General features: G+C 41.0%; 1 protein-coding gene across 3 annotated transcripts in view; it reads right to left on the bottom strand.

Moving 5' to 3' along the window:
• SMOC1 (SPARC related modular calcium binding 1) overlaps positions 1-20,799 on the bottom strand; it is a 97,442-nt gene extending 76,643 nt beyond the window's left edge. For 2 of the 3 annotated variants that reach the window (XM_060761885.2, XM_060761901.2), the window contains exon 1: positions 20,447-20,798. In XM_060761885.2, coding sequence (XP_060617868.2) covers positions 20,447-20,533 — 87 coding nt within the window. In that variant the 5' untranslated portion in view covers positions 20,534-20,798. Of the gene's footprint in view, positions 1-20,446 lie in introns of all 3 variants that reach the window. The other variant, XM_060761893.2, reaches the window with a different exon arrangement.
• Positions 20,800-21,038: the final 239 nt, after the last annotated feature.

Here is a 21,038-nt window from a genome sequence, read left to right as displayed (position 1 = left end):
ACATGTAAGAAGGTGGTTGTGAGCCATAAGGCTGTGTTTGTGTAATGTTATGACATTTACAAGATCCTTGTCTTGGAAATACTAAGCATGTCCTACACCCTGAGCTGCACAGGAACTACCTACCTATTCAAAGCTGCTATTTATTAAAATAAAAATTTCTGATTTCTGCATGAAACTTAAAATGTGAAGCCAACATAGAACCTGGAACACCTCTTTCAGAAACACATTAGATTTTACTTAGTAATTAAAAATAACCTAATAGTACCTATTAAATTAGAAAGCCTTTGCTTCCCTTCTTTTATATAAAAAAGCAAAAACACACAGACACATTGAGGAAAAAAAATAGAAAAATGACTAATAATTCCTTGAATATTGATCTCCCTTCCCTGAGCTTTTGAAAATAATGGGTACACCTCTATCCAAGCAGTTATTATAGTTCACATTCACTGTATCATCTAGTTATTGTTATTGTTATGTACAGTAGAGTTGTGTGTGGAATTAGTTTCTCCCATTTCCTTCATTTTTTAAAATTTATAAATTTTTAATTTAAAAAATGTAATACACCGACCATATACATTGCAGACATATACAAATACACATGCACATACATAGACAACCCGTCACCCACAGTACAATTACCCCTCAAGCCACCCCCAGTGCTACCCACCACCATTTCCTTCATTTCTTTTAGTACTTTTGGAGCACAAACAGGAAGCCCCTCCCCACTCCGGAACGGAAATCAGCTCAACACGAAAGCAGGCAGGAGTGGGTCTCGGCTCCTGGCCTGCTTTTTAGCATCACCGTTTAATCTTTTTTATTAATCTCCCGCAAACAAAAAGTAAACCCTCATTCCCTGAAAACTACTCTCCTCTTCTGGGAGGTCATCTCTCTTTCTTAACTGGAAGTGGGAAGCCTCCTTAAAATGCCTTGGAGAGTACGTGGCTGGCTAGTGTGGCCAGGAGAGAAAGTGCTCATGCCTGCAGCCAAGCACCTCCCAGAACTTGCCTCCTTGCCTTGGAAAGAGTATGAGTGTGTGGCATGCAGGCCCAAAAAGTGTGCGTGCCTGTCAGTAAGAGTGCTCGGCTGCAGGTACTGCAGGTGCGGGTGCTTTCTGGGCCTGTACGCCACACACATACACACTTTCCAAGGAGAGTGCATGTGTAGCATGCCACGCACCTTACAGTGCCTGCAGCCGAGCACCTCCTCTAGAGTAGAAACAGTAGATAAGAAGGCGCTTTCTTAAAGTGCATGCTGGGAAGGGGAGCCCCCCTCCCATTGCTAGAAAACAGATCTTTCAGCACCCCAGAGTGAAAACAGATATCTGCCCTATTTCAAGAGGCTCCCAAAAAACAGATCGGGGCACCCACTGAAAGCCGGGACATGAAACAGGTCAAGGTTTATCCCAAATGCACAACCCTAATGTATACCTATGCTCAAGGGGGAGTTTTCCCAATGTGACTACCAGTATCCCTTGGCTATGAGAGCTTGATTTAATATGAGTTGTAGTACAGCAATATCTGAGGGCCTATACCTTAACCACCATAATGATTGACCATTCTTTATGTTGCATATAATCAGTCCTTCTTAATTTCTTTTTTAAAACCTAATTCTCATTTAGTACAATAGAATATAAACTGTCTCCCATTAAAGACAAGAATATTAAAGTAGGTCTTTGGAAGACCAGGGTCTTCACACAGCCATAAAAACCCAAGTTTAAACGTCACCATTAAAACTGTAAATGACAAACTTCCTCTGAATTACCATAATCTTGTCAGGAAAGCACTGTGAGCATGAGTTTGAGTTGGCCTGGAAGCACAGAACAACAACAACAATTAAATGCAATTTTATCAGTGGAACTGTTTGGTTTGGGGGTATCAGTTTCCATGCAGTTTATTAATCCATCCATCCAAAATATTTACATCCCTACCCATACCTCCACGAATCTCAGGATGGCATACAATAAAATCAATGTAAACAAATATATGTATGTATGTATATATTCCAAAACATTAAACAGTGTCATTTATAAAACTATATAACAAACAATATAAAAAGCCATGATTAACTTGGTCCCAAAATGAAGCCAATATCAGCACTAATCAAGTTTCTAAAGAGGAAAATATTCCACAAGTGGAGTGCCACCACAGAGAAGACCATCTCCTATTATTAGTAGCATTGTTCATTGCTTATATCTCTTGATTTAGCCAAAAGTGGTACTATTTACACATTGTATTACTTCCACTGATGGGAAAGAAAAATGACCTTTGCAACCCTCTTTTTCTCTCTAGTTTTTATTGCGCTTGATAGATTACGGCTATGGAGCAGCATCAGCCGGCTTTGTACAGAGGAAAGGTATAAGAGTATTTTCACTCTCTTTCAGAGGAATTGTACCTTATCTGTTTGTGGTACTCACTGCATACCCTGGGATTAGAATCCCAATAGTCAAAAGAGGGAAAATAGGATGTCTTGAAGGCAGGTGGGGGAGGGGGGGCTTTCCCTAAGTTTAGGATGGCAAAGAATGATGTGCCAAGAATGCATAAAATCTGCCTCCAGTCAAAGCATGATTTAGGTGGCCATATATCCTCTGCTACTAAAGGAAATATTTTGAAATGCTACATAGTTGCTCATTGAGCTGCACTCACACTAATCACTGCCTATTCAAGCTTGCACAAAGGTAACAGTGCGGCACATGTTTTACATTTTGTACAGGGGACCACCAACAGAATATTTATTGCTTTGTGGATGAGACAAAAATTGAGTTTGACTCTTGTGGTCACCGCAGTCCTTCTGGGAAGAAGTGAGGAAAGTCTATGTATTTTACAACCCCAGCTTTTCAAGCCAAATAGCACAGCAAAGGAGTCCAATTCTGTACTTAGAAATTCATAGTTTTAAAGTTGGCAAGGATTTTCAAAGGTGGGGGAATGACAAAACAGGTATGATTGTAAGCACATCAACATCCACAGTTTGCCCTCTCCCAAGAGTGAATGCAGATTTTCAATTGCTGCAGAATTTACCTTTTTATTCACTCTTCCTTTGAGAACAACATTTGAGTCTAAAGAAATCTTAGCAAACTGCAACATCACAACATCCAAAATAAAGAATATAGATGGTCTCCCATCCACTATGAATCCATCATGTGCCTAATTCCCTGAAATTTTGTATCAGTGGGGGATTTAAAAACAACTGTGTACCATAAAAAAGGGATGGATAAGAATAAGGGAGATATTATTTTGTGCTGCGCCCACAGACTACAGCACAGCTGGAAGTTGTAGGGCATCATTCCTATTATGATTTTATATAACATTATTTCCTCTTGATTGTATTGCATTAATCTCCATCTTAATTCACAACACATCATGTTAACATAGAAATTGGTCCTTCCACAGAGAAAGTGTACCTTGAACAACTTGATGAGGAACTACACATTTTTTTCCAAAAACACAGAAAATATAGAGCAGCATGTAAATATAATGTATATTGTATAATGTATATGTGTACTCACACATATCTCTTATGAATCTTGGAGGAATTTGGGGGGATTACTCCTCTTTCTTGGGATTCTGAGTTTATCACTTCCACAAATCTTCCAAGAAAAAAAGTCTCACAGTCCTGAATCCAAGTGAGAACAGCATGGCCCTCCAGATGTTATTGAATTTGGATTCTCAGCATTCTTCACAATTGACTTTGCTGGTCATCACCAAGCCTCTCAGTACAAATGGTCAATCTAAACTTCTTGCTGACTAGATGGATTTTAATTTATAATGCTACCTTATATTATGCTTTCTCCAAAGAGGAGCTGTGTTATTCAAAAAATGACAGATCGAGAATGGCACATCTCTGCAAAAATCCAGTTTCACTCTTTGTCTACTTGAAATAATGCAATTCAGCTAGATTCATGAGAACTCAAACACATCAGTCCTTACTGAGCTTGGTGATAACTAGTTAGAAATAGCTAGTTATTTGTAATTAATTTATTTCCAGTAGCAAGGGTCCAGAATGATGTATTCGTTTGAGTGCTGGAGTAAATTTGGACAACAAATGTGCAATTTTATCATTATAATTTTAAATAAAATTATGTTTAACTTTTTTATGTGCATCTCTAATTAGGTTTTTGTGCATTTGTGTTACTTTTACAGTTATGAAGTCTTATTAAGTGGCCATGAACTACTTTTAAGCATTCTAACTACAACTGTGACTAAATTATTTTTAAAATCAGCTAAGCTTTAAATCCTTAACAGCAAATTAAGGCTGTGGGGGAACACTGATGTCAACAGTGAATGCTAGTGATGTCACCTGTTTTAATGCAGCCTGAAATTTATGTACTTCAAAATAGAATTCATTTGAAAAAATATGTTTAGAATCAAAGTGCTTAAGCTGACCATATAAACATAACAGCTGCTATGACTCATTTAGAATTCTGCATTGGGTGCCTCTGAAGTAGAGTTTGATTCACTTCTTCAAAACACAACAGTTTGTTTGATTTAAAGAAATCATCATTAATGGCAGATAGTTCCAGCTGGCCATGGCAATTTCAAAAAAACAAGCTGCAGAACTAGTAAGTAGTAAAGGCACCATATAAAATTATAAATTAAAAACCACCCCTTTACAAAAGCTAGCACTTACATTTAAAGGTGTTTCATCAGAACTTGCTCTGTTTCAAGAGAACTCCCAAAGGAATTCTGAAAACTCAAAAGCCAAAGTCACTTTCCCCTTTTTATGCTAAATTGCTAATCCAGTTCTACATCTTGACTTTTCTCAAAATGCATGATCAATATCTAGAAACACTTTTGTTGTTTACAAACTTTTGATTAAATGGCAGGACAGAGAGATGAACAAGACATCGGGTGTCTGCTGAAGGAAGGAAGGTGGCATATAATAAGTAATGGCCTAAAGAATAGCAAATGGAGAATGAGTGGTGAAAAAAGGAGTTCTAGACCAGTGGTTCTCAACCTGTGAGTCCCTAGATGTTTTGGGTCTTCAACCCCTAGAAATCCTAACAACTGGTAAACTGGTTGGGATTTCTGGGAGTTGTAGGCCAAACACCTGGGGGCCCACAGGTTGAGAACCACTCCTCTAGACTATGTCTACATGAAAGGTCAAGATAGAATAAGGTTAGGAAGTATGCATCTTTCAGATATTTCTGAACTACAGCTAATAGTAATCGTTACTAATGGCTAGAACATCTAGGAGTGCAGTCCAGCAATATCTGGAGGACTGCACAATTCCCGGCCTAGACAAAGGAACTCTGTGCAATATTGGGAAGGGAAAATGGTCTGTCACTTCATTTATAACTCACTTATCTTCTAAAGCTGACATTAGTACAGAAAAAAACATGGAGGCATTGTACTGCTTAGTGTCCTGGTCCTGACTAGGAAAACCATTGGTCACTGCATCATTTTGACTAACCCTCTGGTACTGTTCCATTATCTGGGCAGAGGTCACCAGGGATCACAAGAGAGAGTAGGATTGTCCAATTTATGGGGGGGGGGGGAGTTGAAAGAGGAAAAACATTTCTCCAGTTTCACTGGTCATTCCCCTCCCTCCTTCCAATATCACAAACAAGGATTGCTTCCACGATGGGTGGGGGGAATAACAGGAAAATGGGAAAATTGTTTTCCTCCTTCAACCCACCCTTCACCCCCATAAATTGGACAATCCTTCTCTCTTTACTGCCCCCTGGTGGCCTCCATCCAGATAACGGAACAGTACCAAACCCCTTATCACACTGTGGCTTTAACGTGGGTAGCCCCGTTCTTCTGGCGCAAACAGAATTCTGGGAAATGTAGGTTAGGATGGGATCTTTTGAAAACTTTGCTACAGAGGTCCTCACCTTCCCAAACTACATTTCCCAGAATTCTGCTCACACCAAAAGAACCGGGCTGCCCATGTTATAGTCCCAGTGTGATAAGGCTGTTAGTAGACCAAGACAAGAAGCCACTGTGAAGATGTTGAGCTTTAGGATTCTGGAGTGAAAACTATAAGAAGAGAAAATTGGGGTCCTGTGTGGATTATTAAATGGCCAGATGATGGGTGACCCTTTAATTGTGTCCTACAGAATTTTTGCAGTCCACTGCTTCATTTTAATAGCAAACAAAGAAAAACATGTATCTTAAAAGACAGTCTCATTCGTATGATGGATATGTCTTATTAACAGTTGTCTAATTTTAATGCACTTCCTGAAACCAAGCTGCAAGATAATGCATTTCTCCTGCTATCCTCATCTGCTGCTTGTAATACCTAAAATCTTCTCGTTGGCTCTCTGTCAGGATTGTTTTTTCTTGTTTAAGTAGGCCTGTTGTCCATGAGCAGGAGGAAATGCATTTGTTTATTCAATATGCCAAAGCAAAACATTTCCATCACAACTGGGATCAAGAAAGTTGTTAGAAAGGTTAAGTTCAAAACATTTTTTTAGAAACACAGTCAAATTCTGAGCACACCTATCCGTGCTGATTTATATATTATATATGCTATAATGGAAGAAAGACATGCAACTCCTTTTCACATATAAACATTCAGACTAAGTTTGGGAATAGTTCCCCTAAGCAAGGAAATGTCATGTTCACAAAACAGCATGCATGGAAAGACTCATTTCAGTATAGCGAATGTGTGTGTTCTGCTACAATATTTATCCTTTGCTTTTGTTGACACTATATGTAAACTTTTGCTTAACTGGAATTAACATTAATTTCATGGAACAGAAAATTCACATGTAGGTCTCCAGAACATATTTTGGCACATGCTATTTTGACAGCAGACACACAAGTTGAGGCAATAATGAAAGCCTTGAAGGGAAGTGGGAGCAGACATACCTCTAGGCATACATCAATGCACTGGGAGAAGGTGCTTACTCCAGCAGAAATAACACTTGCAAATGCGCACAGTTCAAAGGTTATCCAAGGCTTCTGCTCTTCATATTGTAAGGAGAAAATATTTACTATACTTGTATAAAAATACATTATCACCAGTCTTGTGCCACCTACACTACTTCCAAGCTAAATTCAAGCTTTGTTTAATTTATTGTCGAAGGCTTTCATGGCTGGAATCACTGTGTTGTTGTAGGCTTTTCGGGCTGTATGGCCATGTTCTAGAAGCATTCTCTCCTGACATTTCACCTACATCTATGGCAGGCATCCTCAAAGGTTGTGAGGTCTCTTTGTTCTGCAAATCCCTAAAAATCGATGCCAAGGTCTGTTTGTTCAGCAAATCCCTCAAAATGGATATCTGAAAGACCACCTCATCATATATAAGCATCCTTGAAATTTGCAATTCTTGGATAAGATCTTGTTGTATGTCTCATCATTTTGAGAGTGGTGAGTACATGTAACAGGGTTGTGTTTTTTTCTGGAACTGCGCTCTAAGTGTAGAAATTCCTCCCAAGGTTCTGTTCATAGTGAATTTCCAGGAGGCAGCAGGCCTTCATTTTCATATGGCTTTTCATCCCCATACTTTAAGAATGTTTGTGAAGACAGTTTTATAGTAGTTTTTGATCTATTTTAGAGTTCTCCCCAGTTGTTTCACCTTGGGAACCCTGGTGGGCTGGGAAGTGATAAGCACAACTGATGTGCCTTTCGAAACACTTAAGATCTCACTAAAAATGCTTAACATGTAATTTATAGCTACCTTAATCCAGGTAGCACCTCTCCTTCATAATGAGCAGCTTTGCTACAAGTTTGGAAGATATTACTTCTGCTTTCTTCACAAAGGATATGTGGGAAGCAGCTACAGTACCAAAAACCGGATCTAGAAAAACAAGTCCTTGTAAAATGATAATCCCAGTAGTGCAACACATTTTTTTTGGTTTATTTTTTAAATAATTTAATGTAAGAAATGTGAAACAAGTTACTTAAACAATGGAATAAACCGTGATGAGTCATGATCTGTTTGTGCCACTTCTGGAATATTTCTTTTTGTCTAAATGTGAATCTCAAATGTACATAATGTGTTTTAATCTTTTGTCTATATTATTTAATATATGTGCTTTAATGGTCTTATTTTTAACTATATAAGCCTTGAGAAGAAATAGGTAAGAAATAAATGGCTTCTCTGTGTAGTCTGTCCTGGTAGTTTATTTATTTATTTATTTATTTATTTATTTACGACATTTATATGCCGCCCTTCTCACCCCGAAGGGGACTCAGAGCGGCTTACAAGGTATATATACATACAATATATTATTAACATAGTACAATATCAGTTTTAAATATTGCTATATTGCACTATATCAATTTTACTGTAATATTATTAGTAATATTACATGTAATATAAATATATAATTATAATATCATATTATTATTACTAGTATTATATTGCATTACATTACAATATTATAAATATTATATGTATATACAATAAATTATATATTATATTATAACATATTATTAGAATAGCACAGGAGACAAGACAATGTTGTTAGAGTGGTCCAGCATTTCTGTGTTCTCAAATAATATGCCATTATTCATACAGGGGTTCCAAAAGATCATGGTATTCAGCAACAACTGGTCATTTGCTGTACTTGTTCAGGACCAGTAATTCAAAGTACATTCTCAAACCATACTTCTTTTATGAGAAAACAATTAAAACTTCCAGAATTCAAAGCTCAGCAGGATGGCATGTCAGTGCAGACATACTCAATTTTCTCTGTGTAATAGTCTCCACTGCATAATAATTGCACCCCCCCCCTTTTTTTTTTTTTTGCCTCCCCTAACCCTCAAAATGGTATTTTGCTTTCATTGCATAATAGTTGCAATCTTGAATCATGGCCCCAATGTACTGCAGACAGATGACCTGCATACAGCATAGGCAATAGACAGCTGTCTAGCTAGTGGGGGAAAGATTCCAGGCTTCCTTCTCCATGTGAGTTGCAAACAGTAACTTCACCCATGCCCCTGCCTCCATTTACCTATGGCGCCTCACTGAACCATCTACTTCCTTCCAGCTATGGTGCTTCACTTGGCTGAGTCAAAAAAAAAACTAGGCTGAAGAGAGTGACAATACCAGCTTTCTTCAACCTAGTGCTTTTGGAGTCAACCGCATGAAGCACCATATCTGAAAGGAGGTGCCATAATCAAAAAGAGGGCAAATGAGGTGGCTTAGGCGCACCCCCTTTTTTGGTTAAAAAAATGGATAAAAAGTAATTGTTAATATGGTAAATACAAATCAGCAACTATTTTTGTCTGCAAAGGAATTAGGTTTCCACAAACTGAGGACAGAGCATACGGCTCTCTGATAAGTATTTCTGAAAGTGATATAAGGGTTGGGTTTTATCCCTGACTGCACAAGTCTCTAGTCCTCAATGCATAGTTAGCCTAGATAGATTAGAACGAGGGATTCCTTCCCCATAGTCCTCAAGCATGCTTATCTTAAGAAGGGGCTTAGAGGTTGGCATTGTCTTACTCAGCCTGCATGCCACCACATCCTCTCCCTTTGAATACTTAGGAATCTGATCTCTTCAGGGAAAACGTAACTTTCTCTTTAAAGGTATTTTTATTGCCCTGGTGAGGCCATGTGGTTAATTCTCCATTTTGGCCTTGTCTTTTCCTTTTTGTCTTCTCTAGAGTGAGGAGACATCTTGACATTGTCCATGCATGGTTGAGTAGACATAGCTATTTTGTTATTTTTCATTTTTCCTTTCCTTAGAAGATAGCTCAGAGAAGCTAGCTAGCTCCAAGAACCTTTCCTATCAAGAATGGATTTCTTTTATCTTTAATAAACATATTATTTTTGATCCCATGAAGCTGTGGATCTGCAATCCTGTTTCATAATGCTAAATTGAAACAAATCCTTGATCTTTACACATAAGCTTCTGCTGGTTATGAACAGTGCTTCTGGAACTCTGCTATGTTTTTGTGGAATCACCCCCAAGTGAGGGTTATTTTGAGCCTAACAACTCCCGATTTCCAACAATAAGAATGACCTGTCGTTTCCCAGATCAGGAAAGGAGAATGAGTCTTGCATTATAGAAGAAGTATCATGAGATTAGCATCACCTGCCCTCCCTCTACTTTCCACATGTTAAGAATCTATGAAGGAAAAATATGATTGCTTTGGAAGACCAACTTTGCTTTTTTTTTAAACTAATTAATGGAAGCAACAGAATAAAGAAGAGAGGCTTGCTGGTCATAGAGAAAAGAAATGCAAACATCAGGTGCCTTCATTTTGGAAGATGAAAACAGTACTACAACAGTAAATACTGCAGTGCAGGTCTTCGTCTTGACATTTCCTACAGTGACATGTGAAAAGCATCCCAAAGGCAGGTGGTACTGTTGTTCTCTATACCTCTTTTTTAAATGAATCCATATCTAGGAGTTCTAATCTGTAACAGAGAGAAGTCTTTTGTAAAACTTCTTTTGGGTCTTATGTTACTTTTTTCTGTTGAAGTACACTTTTGTCCAATTACTAACTTGTTCTAAATGGTTTCAGAAAGATGATACAGCAATATAATCAATAAGTACTTCCATTAAATAAAGTACTTTGTCTCTTACTGGCTGGATGGGATGGTTTCAGAATCCTTTCTAGCCCAGCATATTTTGAATCCAAATGCTGTCAAGCTGGACCATGTCACATATATAGAGTATATAGTCAGTTCCAATAAAGGGCCAGGGAAGCTGCTTTCCCCCTGTTCTCCACCACCAGAAACAGCCACACAAAAGAGCTCCAGAGAAACAGTGCCAAACCTACTCATCCATCCCATGCTGTGGCCTATCTTATACTTCCATCTTATGCTCAGATTACCTTTAAAAGCTTTGACGGTACTGTGGGAAAATACGAACGACAAGGATGTCTTGATGGAAAGCATAGAGGAACTCTCCAAAATGTAAATGAACAATGTGGTACAATAGCTAAGTGGAGCAGGGAGGAATAACTGAATTCAAGTGTGATTAATTACACCATTTTGCTTTCCTGACTGATACACAGGCAGAAGTTCCCTAAATTCTTCTCTCCACCTGTTAACCCTTGAAACAGAGACTGGAACAGGGTTGCTGTGAGCTTTATGGGCTGTATGGCCATGTTCCAGAAGCATTCTCTCCTGATGTTTCACCCACATTTATGGCAGCCATCCTCAGAGGTTGAAGTATCTCAACCTCTGAGGATGGCTGCCAGAGATGTGGGTGAAACATCAGGAGAGAATGCTTCTGAAATATGTCCATACAGCCTGGAAAACTCCCAGCAACCCAGTGATTCCAACCATGAAAGACTTCAACAACACATAGATAATGGAACGTCTCAGTTTTCTGGTTGCTAGCCATATCCAATTTAGAAGCATAGATTTACCATCACTGAGTAGATTCTACTTTCTAGCTTGACCTAAAAAGTGTTTACTTCTCTTAATGATACTACTTCAAAATCATGGTAAAAACTACTGTCAAAGGTTTTTTTTAAAGGTAAAACTGGAGAAATGCGAGATTTATACAAATATTTGTCTTTTGTGAACTTAGACTGCTATCTTCTTGCAAAAGAGTTCTGTCAACAGTGCACATGACTTTTTTCTAACATGGGGCACCTCCAAAGGAGGCTTTTAGCATGCAAACATCCTGCCTCATTTATTGTATTTTGCAAAAGTTTTATGGTTCTAAAAGGCTCAGACTGGCTATCCTGCTCAACAACTTGAACTATATTGCTTGATTAAAAAATAAATACATATTTTAAAGGCAGCATTCCTATAAAAGGCAACATGCTCCTAAACAATATATCTTAGCAGGGAATGTCCTAACTACTAGAAAAAGCAATCTAGAGACAAGAGTAAAATCCAAAAGGGATCCAACTGCTTTTGTGAGAACTGGGTTTTGCCACCATATGCAAAATAATTTCATGTCAGGAACGACTTGAGAAACTGCAAGTCGCTTCCGGTGTGGGAGAATTGGCCATCTGCAAGGATGCTGCCCAGGGGACACCCAGATGTTTTGATGTTTTATCATCCTTGTGGGAGGCTTCTCTCATGTCCCCGCATGGGGAGCTGGAGCTGATAGAGGGAGCTCATTCGCACTTTCCCTGATATGCAAGATTACAAATTAGCTTCCTTCAAATGAAAGAGAGGTTAACAAGAGATATGAAACACCTGATCTTCGAAGGAATTCAAACAAAATTCTGGATTTTAAATACACACTTTTATTTTAGCCCAGCTGTTGGGCAATTTCTTCAGCCAAACTTCAACATCCATGTTCAAAGAAAGATTATAACATTTGTGAGACCCAGGCATAAGGCAGTGTCACTGCTGTATTGACAATAACATACGTGAAAAAAATTAACGAGTGGTACTTCTATGGACTCATTTGCCCAAATCGTAGCTGTTGCTGTTCTGCATTCCAGCACTATGTGGGACTCCTTCCACATTAAAAAAAAGTGGGATGCAATTCCTGAAGAGGATCTAATTTAGCAAGCCAGATATTTTCAGTCTTTCTTCTTGCAGACCTTATAACAGGATCAGAGAAAACTCTGAGCAGTGTGAATGAGCTACCACAAAAAGGCCCACAAATGAATTATTCAAACAGTGTTTTGTTATGCGGATAGCAGCATAAAGCATAGCATCTGTATACTAGTGACAGCTTTATTGGCAAAGTCAAATCATCAGGGGGAAAGTGTATCAAATAGGATAACCCCCTTTGAGTTTCAACATGCTAACAAACCAGTAGGCAAAAATAAAAGCCCCATACCTTTCAAACAAATCACTTGGGAAGCAGGAGGAGATGGGATTTACGAGTTAAACATCCATTAAATCCACAGTTTTACACTGATGCGTAAGCAAGTAAAAGAGTTTTAACGGACATAGATCTTCCTTAACAAAGATAGGGGACATAAGCTTCACTGCAAGCCAATAGGGAAAAGAACCTTTAATTTAAATACCATCTGAATATAACATTTATTGAATCAGTGTAGCAAGAAGGTGACAAATCAGCAGCTGCTTTTCATTGGACATGTGAGCAAGCTTTTGAAATAGTTTCTATTCCCCAAAAAGATACAGTGCAGGGAGCAATTAGAGAGGCTTGTAAAGTCAAGTATATAAAAATGGTCTACATGGATTTGGTTTGATAGACAAGCCTGTGCAGTTTATATGAGCTGGCATCCGTGTGTTCCACTTCTTTCCAGCTCAACTGTTCCTAATTAAAATCCTCAGATACCACAACACTTTAGCCCTATAGATATGAATACTCATAGACATTCAAGACCTAATGCATTACCATCACCACACCTAGAGAACCATCCTGGGAACAGTGTTTGTTTTTTTTAAGTTTGCAGCTCCCTCTGGAATCTATGAATCCAAAGGATTTATGACATGCATTGGAGGCAATCACCAAATTTTGAGCTGCTGTTCTTACACATCTGCTCAGAAAAAGGGCTAGAAAGTTCACTTAGATTGAAGAATCTGTATTGCAGCAGCCTACAATACTTTTGGATAATATGCAACTGGAGATGCTAGCATCATAATCTATCGGGATAGCTAGGGAATCATCCTGGGTATAGAGAGAGGTTGGGTAAAAGCTCTCATTGCATGGACAGAAGAAAGGTCAATTTTCAGCTGCCTTTGAAATCCATGAATCCCAAAGATATTATGCCATGCACTGGATCCAACCAATCACATTTTGAGCTGTTGTTGCTACACATCTGCTCAGAGAAGAGGCCTAGAAAGCACAGCTAGAGTGAAGGGTGCATTTTATTCTCATCACACCATATTCTTGAAAATGGAAAGGGTTGTTTTAGGATTCTACCTGTGGTGTTCACAATCAGATGCTTCCATCCGTTTCTTCTGTCACAATTATTTATTTATTTATTTATTTGCCACATTTATATCCCGCACTTCTCACCCCAAAGGGGACTCAGGGCGGCTCACAACAAAGGCACAATTTGATGCCTTGAGTACATATAAAATAAAATAAAAACATATACTTTAAAATCACATAATTAAAACAATTACTTAAAACCACACAATCCAAAAGCATATTCCAGGAGCCATTCCGATTGTCACTTGCATTTTTCATTATTGCACTGAGAGATCATTATTGCTTAATTTTATTCCTGTTTACTCAGAGGTAAGCACCAGGGCTGTAGTCAAGGCGGGGTTATGGGTTCAAACCCCCCCCCCCCATTTTTCAGGTTTTAAAAAACTGGTATATTAATGAATTTTAACTGGTTAACCAAATCCCTATGCTAAGTCTATGAGAAGCAAAAATTAAACAAGTCCCACCAGAACTGCAAGCACTATCTCAAGCAAATTTTGACAATTTATACATACTATCATTACTTGCAGCAATAGCTGATATAACCAAGGTGGTCCACCCATAACTGGCAGGCAAAGTCTAAAGCAGGGGTCCTCAAACTAAGGCCCGAGGGCCGGATACGGCCCTCCAAGGTCATTTACCGGGCCCTCTCTCAGGGTCAAGCCTGAAACCACTTGAAAGCACACAACAACAACAATCCTATCTCTTCAGCCAAAAGCAGGCCCACACTTGCCATTGAAATACTAATAAGTTTATATTTGTTAAAATTGTTCGTCATTTTAATTGTTGTATTGTTTTTAAGAGGTTTTGGGCACTACAAATAAGATATGTGCAGTGTGCATAGGAATATATTCATATATTTTTTTTCAAATTATAATCTGGTCCTCCAACAATTTGAGGGACTGTGACCTGGCCCTCTGTTTAAAAAATTTGAGGACCCTGGTCTAAAGCTTTGGGGGCTGGATTTGAAGGCCCTCATGAAGGAGACCAGACTTGGTGGGGGCAGTTGACAGGGGCAGAGCTATTTGAGGCTGCTCCACCCTCCTACTGTGCTCTTTGCTCCAGCTTGAGGTAGGAGGTAGGTTCCTAATAGGGAATTAGCCTTTCTCTCCTTGCTCCCTCTCCTTTTCCAGATAGTAGAGTTCCCATTGCTATGCCTTTGCCCCAGGGAGACACCCTACAATTTGGGCAGTTTCTGCCATTGGCATTTATTTGCAAGGATTTCCCAGGAAACCACAAGGGCTGGGCTGGAGGCTTGGGTATTGTTCCCTTGAGCTGGGACCGTTCTGGAGGGGGCCATGTGTCTTTCCCTTGTATCTCAGAAGCTTTCCAGGTTCTGCTTGCTAAGGTTCATGGCCTAACAAATTAGAAGGCATCGGATCTAGTCTGTTCTGGAAGCTGTGTAATCATATTCTCTTGGCCTCAGAGCAAGGCACCGACACACCATTGGAAGTATAAATCTTCATTATATGGCCAACTGCTTTGGGATGGGATAGAAGAATTTGACCTATGGTGTAGAAAATGGGAAAAGACTGCACCTGCAGAAAAGCCATCAAATGCTCAGGAAGCATATCTTGTCTGTGATAGACATTTTTTTTTCCAAATGTGAAGAAACTTCTTCAGATTTCTGCAAAACTGCCAGTGTCAACACCTACAAATGAAAGGTCACTTTCAATTCTTAACTGTTTGAAAAATACTACCATTATACCTCTTATTAATAGCTACCATCCGTATCCGTGCCCTGTTTGCCCCACCAGCTCAATAGATATCTTGAGCAATTGTTAATCTATTTGCCCCCAAGGAACTGGGAAATTGATGCTTCTGTTCAATGTTTGATGTTTTGTCAATGTTTGATGTTTAGATCAGTGCCTAGTGCTGCAACACCTTGTGGAAAAATATTCCTCTCAAAACATAACCTCACTGTATGCTGCTTTTATTGACTTTAAAGCAGCATTTGATTCCATCTCGCGAGTTAAACTTTGGGAAAAACTGGAGAGTTCTACAATTGATCGCCGTCTATTATATCTAATACGCCAACTTCATGAAAAGACCACACTCAAAGTAAGATGCAACCCACAGGGCCACCTCACTGAGGCTGTTGAAACATGCAAGGGTGTCAAGCAAGGCTGCATTCTGGCCCCTTTGCTGTTCAACTTCTATATAAACTCCATAGTGGCCCAGCTTCAAAACATGGACTTCCACCCCCCAAAGCTGGCGGGAAGACACATCTCCATCCTGCTCTATGCAGATGATGCTGCTGTACTCTCTAGAACACCCATTGGGCTCAAAAGAGCTTTGAGAGCATTAATACAACATTGCAACACAGATCAGCTCCAACTCAATTACAATAAAACCAAAATCATGGCTTTCGCTAATAGGCCCAGGACTTACTCTTGGAGCATAGATGGTCATAAAATTGAACAAGTTACATCCTTCAAATATCTAGGTGTAGTTTTCCAATCTAATGGTAGCAGAAGAGCTCATGGGGATCAAGTATCCAACACCGCGCAGGGGAGCTCAATTGCCATTCTTAAATATCTCAGGACAAGAGGGGGTCACTTCACACCGGCAGCGCTCAAGCTGTTTGAAGCCAAGTCATTAGCCCAACTCTTGTATGGGGCTCAGCTGGGCCCCTTCCCCAGTTTTGCCCCATTAGAGACGGTTCAGTCCAAGTTTCTGAGATCGGCCTTGCAGGTACCTAAATGTGTTTCTAATGCTACCCTGCGACTAGAGACGGGTTTTATGAGAGTGGAGGCCAGGGTGTGGGTGGCCATACTTAACCTCTGGCTCAGACTGTCCCGTGCACCCCTTGGCCTTGCCCCACTAACCATGGAGGATGACTTCCAATCCACATGGAAGCAGGCGGTAGCATCCAAAATCTCCTCGTTGGGATTTTCTCCAGGTCTACTATTAGCTATGGATTACAATCAAGCCAAAGCACTTATTAAACAACGTATCACAGACAAAGAGCACCAACTAGATCTGGCCTCGGCTCCAACCTTTCTTGTCAGAGAAGACAGCAGATACCTTGCCTCCCCTATGGCATATTTAACATACTTAGAGGTTCCTATTCATCGGAGGGCTTTCACCCTGGCCCGATGCCACGCTCTCCCATCAGCTGTACTCGAAGGCCGCTACCGGAAGATCCCTTTCCCAGAGAGACTCTGCCCCTGTGACTCGGGTCATGTGGAAACAATAGAACATGTGCTCCTTCAGTGTCCGTTCTACAGGGATACCCGTGCCAGGCTTATCTTACCCCTGATAGACAAGCACCCAGGCCATTCAGGACAATTTTATACCTCCCTGCTACTTGCGGATACTAATTCAGCTACAACCTACAATGTCGCAAAGTTTTGTGCAGCAGCATACAAAATCCGCCAGGGAATGACTAGTTCCAAAAGTCAACTGTGTGTCCAGTAATCGTCTTCCCTGAATCTACAATTTGGTGATGGATCTGGACATTGTATGTTTTTACCCTGTTTCCCCTTCTGCTCCCTCACCCATATTGTGTTTTTAGTAGTTGTATTTATATTTTAATGTACCAAACATGCCAGGTTTGTAAGGAAACGTGACACTATTTCCTGTGCTGGTCAATGACCAAAATAAATGTTTTGATTTGATTTGATGTTTTGTCATGTGTTTGATATAATAGATTGCATTCTTTATTTCATTTTAGTTGTTAAGTCATAATTTGTTTTTATATGTTGGGTTGCTAAATTTGGTTGCTATGAGTGTGTTATTGTTGTGTTCAGGCATTGAATGTTTGTCTTTTATGTTTGGAATCCACCCTGAGTCCCTCCAGGGAGATAGAGTGGAATATAAATAAAGTTTTTATTACTACTACTACTACTACATATATTACGGTACATAAGAAGCATAATGGGGCAAGAAACTGGACTTGCACTCTTGAGTGTCCACTGAAGTTTGTCAATGGGGCCTTCCCAGGGCGCTTGTGCCCCACTTTGTGCTGCTCAGTGACCGTAATAAAGTTTTGTATTGCATTGTATTGCAATGGAACCCGATTTCTGTCAAAGTGTATGGACACAGTATTCAAGTGTTTCCAACAGACGTGGTATTCTTTTGTAATTATAAATTAACAATTAAGAGTCACTTCCAGTTATTTTGGGACTTGAAACTTTGTAACTAAAATAGAAAATTGATTTAATTAAGTCAATATCAGTGTTTCTCAACCTGGGGGTCAGGACCCCTGGGGGGATTGCGAGGGGTTTCAGAGGGTCACCAAAGACCATCAAAAAACACATATTTCTGATGTCCTTAGGAACCCCTTTTGCAGAAAAGGCTGAAGATCTCTCAGCCTGTCCTTCTCTTCCTTTTTGGAAACAGATGTCAAATCCTCCCACTGAAAGCCCTCCTCCACTGTGATTGGCTGGCCTCTCAGGTGGCCCTCTCACCCAAGGAGAGGGCTGTTTCTGAGACTCCAAGTGAGAAGGGGTGAGCAGGTGTGCTTGGCACATGACAGTGTGGTGTGCATGTGCGAGTGAGGGATAGTGTCCCTCCCCCCCAAACCCTGCCAGTATTCAAAGTTAGTCATATTGGTTATTTCTGCCAAGTTTGGTCCAGATTCATCAGTTGGGGCCACACTGCTCTGTCCAATTCTATCGTTGTTGGGGTTCAGAAAGCTCTTTGACTGTAGGTGAATTATAAATTCCAGCAACTACAACTTCCAAATGTCAAAGTCTATTTTCCCCAAAGTCCACCAGTGTTCACATTTGGGCACATTGAGTATTTGTGCCACGTTTGGTCTAGATCCATCATTGTTTGAGTCCACAGTGCTCTCTGGATGTAGATGAACTACAACTCCAAAACTGAAGGTCAATGCCCACCAAACCCTTACAGGATTTTGTGTTGGTCAAGGGAGTTCTGTGTGCCAAGTTTGGCTCAATTCCATCGTTGGTGGAGTTTAGAATGCTCTTTGATTGTAGGTGAACTATAAATCCCAGCAACTACAACTCCCAAATGACAAAATCATTCTCCCACCAGTATTCAAATTTGGGCGTATTGGATATTTGTGCCAAATTTGGTCCAGTGAATGAAAATATGTCCTGCATATAAGATATTTAGATTATTTATTTATTTTGCATATTTGTATCCCGTCCTTCTCATCCCTGGAGTGGGACTCAGGCTGGCTGCACAACAGGCATTCATTCAATGGCAACAACAGTAATAAATGAGAAAAGCAATTAAAACAATTCATTAATGCTTTAAAATTATGAAAACATTGTTTAAATCATGCAGGTTTGAAATCATAGTCCAAGTCGGTTCATTGTCATTCACACAAATTGGGGCTCATTCTAAATTGCTGCCTCTACTCTTCGAATGTTGGTCCCATAACCAGGTTGTGAGTTTCATTCTAAAGGACAAGAGGAAGGGGTCAAGCTAATGTCACTGGGTAAAGAGTTCCACAGGCAAGGGCCACCACTGAGAAGGCCCTGTCTCTCATCACCACCAGTGACATTTGCAAGGATGGTGGGATGGTGGGACCAAGAATGGAAAACGGAATGTTGGTGGACAGGAAAAGAGATTTAAAGATGGGCTCAAAGCCAACCTTAAAAACTCTGGCATAGACACTGAGAACTGGGAAGCCCTGGCCCTTGAGCGCTCCAGCTGGAAGTGAGCTGTGACCAGCAGTGCTGTAGAATTTGAAGGGCACAAAGGGTGAAAGAGAGAAACGTGCCAAGAGGAACCGCGTCAAGCCAACCCTGAGCGGGACCGCCTTCCACCTGGAAACCAATGTCTTCACTGTGGGAGAAGATGCAGACCAAGAATAGGGCTCCACAGTCACCTACGGACACATGTCCAGTACACTGATCTTGGAAGACAATCCTACTCAGACAATGAGGGATCGCCTAAGTAAGTAAGTAAGGGACCGAGAGCAGGGCCTCTCCCATCAATCTTAGACTTCGTGATGGTTCATTGCAGGCGATACGCTCATAACATCACATTCATAAGAGTAGCAAAATTACAGTTATGAAGCAGCAATGAAAATAATGGTTGGAGGTCATCACAACATGAGGAACTGTATTATGGGGTCAAGGCATTAGGAAGGTTAAGGAACACTGGTGTATATAAAATATAGAATGAGGCATACTATTGGAATTGTTTTATGTTTGGGATTACTCTTCATGATTTGCTAAAAAAATGTTCACCCCCCCCCCCCCCCCGATTTTGTTTTGTGGCTCCGACCCTGGGAAGCCCCACAAAGTTTAATGAGACTTCTCCGACTCCAACTAAACAGGGCACAGCCTTCAAGTTTGGGGAAGGAGGGCCCTTCTGCCCGCCTAAGGTACAAGGCTTCTTTGAAACCTAATCACCTGCCATAAAAAGCCCAGCTTCTTTTCCACCAGGAGTCTTGGCGGGGCTTTAAACCCAATCCTTACGAGCCTGGGCTCAAGGCGTCGGGGTCGTAACGGGGGGGGGGGGGGGGGGGGGGAGAGAGAGAGAGAGAGAGAGCTTTCGTTTCCCAAAACCAACGGGTTCACTGAATTCCCCCTTTGGAACATAAAAGGGAAAGAAAGCCCTCCAGCGGCGACGTGGTCCTTGCTCGCGCCCGACGCAAACTTCACAAGGGCCGGCCAGATGGTCCTCCACTGAGGCCGGGCTTTGATCCCTCCTGGGGGACACGCCGACCCCCCTCCCCTTCGAAGGGCAAACACTGGACTTTTGGAAGCCGCAAGCACCCTCGTCCCCCTGAGGCAACCCTTCCCTTGGACTCACCCGGGGTCCCGTCGCTCTGTGAGGATGAACCTGTGGCCACGCCAACAGCAGCAGAAGCAGAAGAAGGAAGGGCGAGCCAGAAGCCATGCTCCCGGGAGGATGCCGCACACGGGGCTCCGCTTGTCTCTGGGAGGCAGGACCAGGCGTGCAGCTCCCCTCTCGCCCCCTCTTTCATATATAGAGAATATAATACTGAGGCGATAAAGGCGGCGAGGCAGCTCTCCAGCTCTCCTTCCCTCCTTCTTTCCTTCCTTCCCTCTCTTTCTCTCGCCTCCCAAACCCGGGCGCGCGCTGCCCTCTCCAGCTGCAACAGGTTAATTGCGCTCAACTCTGGCCATTGAAGGGAAGGATCCCCCGCTTATAAAGCCGGCAGCGCCAGGGGGCGGGGTCAAGGAGATTGATGGACAGGCGGGCAGGCGCGCGAGGGAGTCGGGAAGAAGAGAAGAGAGCGCGCGCCCTCTGAGCCTCCTCACCGGATGACCTCCCTGAAGCTGGGATAAGCTACAGTTTGATTGGGACTGGGAAAGGCATAAGGCAGGGTTGTCTACTCTCACCCAACCTATTCCATTTGTATGCAGAACATGCCATGCAA

Source organism: Anolis sagrei, chromosome 1 (assembly GCF_037176765.1).
Source record: "Anolis sagrei isolate rAnoSag1 chromosome 1, rAnoSag1.mat, whole genome shotgun sequence".
Lineage (NCBI taxonomy): Eukaryota > Metazoa > Chordata > Lepidosauria > Squamata > Dactyloidae > Anolis > Anolis sagrei.
Note: the sequence above shows the minus strand (reverse complement) of the source record. Positions and strands in the feature narration are given on the sequence as shown.